Source organism: Haemaphysalis longicornis, unplaced genomic scaffold (assembly GCF_048455015.1).
Source record: "Haemaphysalis longicornis isolate Haplotype H1 unplaced genomic scaffold, Haemaphysalis longicornis Haplotype H1 scaffold_5, whole genome shotgun sequence".
Taxonomy (NCBI): Eukaryota; Metazoa; Arthropoda; class Arachnida; order Ixodida; family Ixodidae; genus Haemaphysalis; species Haemaphysalis longicornis.
In genome coordinates this window covers 76,356,019-76,362,683 of record NW_027526385.1, presented here as the reverse complement: position 1 = coordinate 76,362,683, position 6,665 = coordinate 76,356,019, and the positions used below count along the sequence as shown (strand labels likewise).

The 6,665-nt window shown below is 45.2% G+C and overlaps 1 protein-coding gene across 1 annotated transcript in view; it reads right to left on the bottom strand.

Annotated features, from left to right (window-relative positions):
- Positions 1-721: 721 nt before the first annotated feature.
- The window catches only part of Clc-b (chloride channel protein 7), a 65,123-nt gene continuing 59,179 nt past the window's right edge, over positions 722-6,665 (bottom strand). Inside the window, exons 21-23 of the mRNA XM_077670729.1 lie at positions 5,507-5,590; positions 3,468-3,548; positions 722-2,402 (exon numbers count right to left, since the gene is read on the bottom strand). Of these exons, the coding sequence (XP_077526855.1) occupies positions 2,304-2,402; positions 3,468-3,548; positions 5,507-5,590 (264 nt within the window). The 3' untranslated portion in view covers positions 722-2,303. The remainder of the gene's footprint in view (positions 2,403-3,467; positions 3,549-5,506; positions 5,591-6,665) is intronic.

Sequence of the window (6,665 nt, the reverse complement as noted above, 5' to 3'; positions counted from 1 at the left end):
CGCGAAGTGGACCAGTGACAGCCGATCGGACAGCCATGGCCCGAATGACGTCGTATAGGCCATGCCAGGGGTGCATAATGAGGAGAACTGAAGAGAGCGCGGTTGGTTTTTCTGCGTCTTTCACAGCGATTTGCACGCTCACCGCTTCTAGTGCACGTGCAATATTTCGCTCAGGTATTTCTGGTAGTGTAAGCTAAGCGTCGCGCAGGTTTACTTGCACTGCTCAAAGAGTGTTGCAGGGTCCCTTCAACACACTTGGATCACACAGCAATGCCACAGCGACTAGCATTCCACACCCAGCATTATTGGTCAGATTAGATGCGCTGCCTTTTGCACTAGGGTGCTGGCAGTAGCCTCCAGGAAAGAACACAACTTGTGACCATGTGCACTCATGAACAAATAAAACGTGAACACGAAAATATGAACCAGACACACAAATAGCGCAATTTCTTTTCATACAAGTCAAACTGACATGTGGCTTCATTACAATAACAGGCTTGGAATATGTGGTTTCCGAAATACGTCAATATAACGCCATTATTCGACCCCCACGAATAGTACTTTTTGGTTTTGCGTGTCTCGGTTCATATTTCATTTGTCCATGACTATACATACCAGCAAAGCAGCTGGCAAGATGGCCAAGTCCTGTGACCCTGCAATCCAGGCGGCGAAGCTTTTTACCCGCTTGCACCGACAGAATAAAGTTAGACTAACACGCAGGAAAGAAAAACATTTTTGTATACAAACAATCAAAACATACACAGTTTCAAAAAAAGCGATGGTGTAGACAGCCTTATATAAATCATCTCTATGGCACGCGCTACTATGTACAAATACAGCAAGCACTGATCAGCGTGCGCGACAATTTACTCGGCCACAATTTCCAAAGCGCAATGCAGCCTGCAAGTAAAATTTCCTCGTAAAGCTTTCAGTGTAAAAACTGAAAGCTTGCGAGATTGTGCTCAACAAACATGCAACAAAAAACAATTTTCAGTGTCTCGAAAGTGGGAGGGGGAGAGCTTTGTCCCTTTTCGAGCTGAATACTATGTAAAATTTCAGTGCCGTTGGCAAATGAGCCCTAGGACATGTCAACAACTGACGTTCCAAAAATAAAAAAACTATGTGCGTACAAAAGCAACTGAGTATAAACAATTATATACATTGTTAACGGTAGAAACTGGCATTATATGATACAAGAAGATGCTGTTTTGGTTAAGCAAGCATAGCATTTGCGAGTAACTAGAAATTAGGAACTGGCTTAGTCAAGCTTAATTAGGTTTTCCGCACGCTGATAAAATAGCTTTGTCGATAGCAATCAGCAAAAGAGCACGAAGTCGGTGAAATAACAGTACAATTGAGCTACAAATAGCTTTGGTTGTCTTTCACACAATTAGCACGGCAACAATGTAATGAGACTGAATCGAGAACTTTACAAACTTGGAGACACATCTATTAGGTGACTGCTGTGACACTCAAATCAAAAGCAAAGCACGAGACTAGAACAGAGTCTCATTATCACAGCCAAAACGTCTCTGCATTTGTGAAATATCCCTCTCAGCATACAGCGTAATGCACGTCTAAATTTAATTAAATCTACATTTGCTTCTTTCTTGACGTGACTCAGGTGACCGTTTCGAATTCAACGCTTCGTGAAGTCACAGGGACGCTGCTTCACTGTTGCAACCGCACAACCGCGACTTGAAATAACAACAAAAAATGCTGAAATTTAGGAGACTCTGGCAACGTGTGTAAATTATACAATGCGTGCTTACAAAGGACGACTTTTCTTTAAATAGCCATCGAACACTGGCACACCTTAGTGTAATTTTGCAGAAAATTTGCGCTGAATTTTAAACTATTTTCTTCGGGACAGAACCACCTCAGCGGGTTTCTGATACTGAACGGAAACGTTCCATTCCGATCTAAACGGAACGGATACTTACTGCCCTAGCGATACTGCAATGACACACGATCACGGCTAAAGCGTGAACATGTCCCATTCATATGGGACATACCCACCAAAAAGGTGGAAATTATCGTAGCAAAAAGTTGTGCGCCATTTCAGCATACGAGGTGATGATCATTGAGAGTGTAGCGAAAACTCTCCGCTTCTTTCCATAGAAGAGGAAAACTCCAGGCAGCGGCAGATTCGTCAATGAGGCACATAGTTCGCTCACTAATTAGTGGGCCACTGGTAAGTCCGCGAACACCGTGGACCGACTAAGTCACTGGTGAAGCCTGCAGAGAAGCCAGCTCATCAGGCGACACAAACACGGCAAGAAGTGAACCCTCGGACCACTTTCTCAGCCGTGCGAGACGTGCAGTTCCTCCATGCCGAGGCGACCGTAGTGACTGGTCATGCGGTACCGCGCCAGGTCTTTGCGGGTCACAATGCCCACCACCTGAAAGGCAAAGTGTCATGATCATCATCACTTCCACATTTACAAAGGCCTTTCACGACATTGCCCTCAGACCCATGTTTTGCAACAGCCATTTCCCACCAATTACTCTGTCTCTTACATATACCCCGCCTAGTCAATTACACTGATCTGATGCCCAAATTCACCAGAAGACAGTTTTCTTCCTTAAAGGGACCATGCAGACAAAATACAAGTTTGTTTATTTGAAAGATTTCGTGTTTTATAGTGCCCCCAGCGCTTGTTTGGAAGCAAATGATGCTGTATTCACTGCAAAATTAATCAATCTAGGTTAAAATTGTGATTCTCCAGCCACATCGCGCGCTTCCATGACGTCTGCAATGACATCACAAGAACAGGTATTCAATCTAAACTTCGTGTGCTGCGAAGCCTTGTTTACCATTAGTCAGCCCAGATGGCGCCACCATACGACGGCGGGCTGCTTACTGCCTTTTCTTTGTTTTTGACCGTATCTGTACCTGGCTTGTTTTGTTCAGGTAGAAAATAATCTTTTCGTGAAACATGGTGTTTCCTCGACAAATATGGTCACACTTACGCTAATCGGCCAGTGTCGTCCGAGACAACCCCAAAGCCCCGCAGTGCTGTGCAGCTAAAACAAGCATAGACTGCGTGCAGTACCAACAGCAGTATGCATCAGTACTTCTATGATTGCGTGTGCTTTCGTAACTTCCATTGTTTACCCCCACATTCTTACCGCTATAAAAAGAATGTGCCCTAAATTTAAGCGCAAAAAGCTCGTTTGACAAGCTTATAAGCCCTGCCTAAATTGCGTTTGCTTTTTCGGGCCTCAGACAAACATCATAGGTTTTGTTGCAGGAAATGAGCTAGTAAGTAGCATGGCATGTGTTTCGTCTGCATGCTGCCTGTGGTATCACAATCAGCAGGTGCCCCTGAATCCGTAGCTCCACCGTAACTCTGGTTAACCAAATTCTGTTCCAAGTCAAACCAATCATAGCTTGTGTCAACCGTGGTCAACTGTGCCATTGGTGACCAGCCCCCTGGATCCATCAGTAAAATATTTACACTCACCATGTTGCTTCCGTTGACCACAACAAGATGCCGAAGGCCAAGAGCCCGGAACAGCTTGAAGATCCTTGGCAGCGACGCATTCTGTGAAGCAATAACAAAAGGCGGCATAAAAGCAATGCCCACACCTTCTACAAGACAGAGAGTGTCACAAAACATGGTGAAGTTTCAGCAGAACGAGCCTGAATACATGTTCGGCTATCAGGGAGTTATGCAGGTGAGTGAGAGTGTTCTCAATGTTATTACAACGAATGACACGCTGCAATCATTCACGAGTTACAAGACACAAGAACACCGCAAAAATTTTTTGCCCGCTGACAGCCAGTTCCCGCAATATCTGGAACGGCCAATCCTTTCGCCTTAAAGAATCCCACGTTAAAAATCCCGGACCATCTCCACCAACGTGAAACTTGGACAGGGGCGAAGCACGCAATGTGCAAGTGTATTCTTGGCACCTTAGCGTTTTTGCCAATGGAGATGAAGCCGTTTTGGGGTAGAGGTATACAGCGTTGCTGTAAAAGTCTCGTGTCGTTGAAGCATGAAGCTCTATAGCACGAGGTGGAAACGAGTTTACAGGTGTTTTTTTCGTAACGTGACTACATGATACGACGATTACGCCGACAACGCCAACAGCGCTAGCCACTCAGGGGCTTCGCCCCTAAAATGGGAATGGGGTATAGTAATGAACAAGAGCCTGCACTATTGCCCTGCACCGTATTCTTGCGTCTCGCAACACATAAATAACCATGGGTTTTGTCATTCCTCAAAATTTTTGTCGGGAGGAACTGAGAGGATGTGTCATATCTGCATGTGGAAAAATGGCCGCAAAATAGGTCACTGAAACACAAAAAATTGAGGGCCCTTATTCTGCTATTGTGAAGGTCGAAAATCGAACCCGCCGGGAATTGAACCCTCGTCCTTGTGCTCAGCAGCATCATGCCTTAGCCAACAAGCCACCGCAGCATCATGCCTTAGCCAACAACATGAAGTGGGGAGTAGTGACGCATTACATGGCAGCACTAAAACGGAGTCATCAGTGTGTTGACCGACCCGCATCATGCCTTAGCCAACAAGCCACCGCGGCGGGTCGGTCAACACACTGATGACTCCGTTTTAGTGCTGCCATGTAATGCGTCACTACTCCCCACTTCATGCCTCTGTAGCGCAGAACTCTGTAGCGTGGAATCAATGTTTTTCAAGATTTCGTGCATTTTTTTCCAGCTATGAAAATGGCTTTGTGGCTTGAATGGGGCTGAGTGGGTTACCAAGGATAGTTATTTCGAACTTAAAGTTGTATTATGTCTTCATGGCCCTTGTAATCACTCTCAAAGTGTTGGGGGTGCATGTGTGTGCATTGTGGGAATTGTGAAAATCCGCAATACCGACTCGGTACGTCGTTAGCAGATGAGGCGCGTGAGGCAATACGAGACGGCACCAGCCTTGGAGGCAATAGGGTGGCAACTAGGGCAGGGTTTGCTTGCGCCCCATGCAATGGCACCACCGCTTCAGCGCGAGTGCAGAGCTCGAGAGATGCACTGGCGTGGAGAGGAGACTTCAGCAGTGGCGTTCAGCGTGGCCGGACAGCTGCACCGAGCGGGGACATCACGGCGTGCGGTGGCGTAGCAACTCGGCTCCTTCCATTCCAGCCTGGACCGACTATTGTACACAGGAGTAGCCGGACCGGCCAGAGTTGAGCGGCCAGAGTTGAGCGGAGAGACCGGAGTTGAGCGGCCGGAGTCGAACGACTCGGCCGCTCAAGCAACGCGGGACTCATCAACGACGTAGATGACGGGAGCGTTAGGGTGGTTTTGAGAATAAACTCGTTCGTAACTTAGTGTCGCTTGTCTTTGCATCTTGCCTGCCTCCCTTTTGCCACCGTGAACACGACAGCTGCATCTGGAGGATCGCTCAAGTCAGTCTCGCACCACAGCATCTAGCGCTTCTAGCAGTCTTTTCTATTGCTGTTGCAAGGCAAGACACTGTGAAATACGGCTGAGGGGGCTAAAGACTGCTTGCTACTCACATTAAAGGGTTGGGCTCACCTGAGAAACCGTGTAGGCTGCGGAACTCATGAAGGGCCGCAGGTCCATGTTGTATTCCCGCTCGTGCACGGAGACGTGCACTTGCTGGACATGCAAGAGAACACAACAGGGATCATCAAAATGGTGGCTTTCAGGACACACCGTGGTTGGCCCTAACCTTTGGGCAAAATTTCTCGAGAACTTATTAAGGGGAGACACTGGTTTTAAAATGAACTTTTTTTATTAATTGGTCTATAAATAATGATATGTGTTTTGTCTTTCTCATTCCAAATATTTAATTAGTTTTCAATTGGCACAATTGTTTTTTGGTGTTATAAGGAAAATACTGGGGCCTAAGTGAGCGATTTCTTATGGGCTGTTAAGGGGTTTTTTATTCAAAATTTTTAATTTTTTTTAAGGGGGGACACTGGTCTTAAAACAATTTCTTTTAATTTTCAAGCAACCTTTGTGAAACTTATCAGTCTTGCTGCTTTTCTCCCACTGATTTCAGATATGCCATTATTTTCTCAGTAGGTCAATTAGTTCCCAAGATAATTAGCACTAATTAGCCATTTTTAGTCAAGCAATAGACAAAACAGTGTTGGTCATAAAACTGTAATCTTTATATTTTCCAATACTATGAACCCTGGTGAGTGCAATAATCGAAGCAGTTTTTTGATGCATCGCTTGGAACTAATTTTACAGCTCGTTAAACTTTGGTGTTTGAAATGGGCACTCAAAATGGCTCCTTGCCACTGGTGCTACCAAAGTTCAATGAGCTGTAAACTTTGGTGTTTGAAATGGGCACTCAAAATGGCTCCTTGCCACTGGTGCTACCAAAGTTCAATGAGCTGTAAAATTAGTTCCAAGCGATGCATCAAAAAACTGCTTCGATTATTGCACCCACCAGGGTTCATAGTATTGGAAAATATAAAGATTACAGTTTTATGACCAACACTGTTTTGTCTATTGCTTGACTAAAAATGGCTAATTAGTGCTAATTATCTTGGGAACTAATTGACCTATTGAGAAAATAATGGCATATCTGAAATCAGTGGGAGAAAAGCAGCAAGACCGACAGGTTTTACAAAGTTCACTAGAAAATTAAAAGAGGCTGTTTTAAGACCAGTGTCCCCCCTTAAAGGAGTACTGACACCAAATTTAGAGGCCTAAATAACGA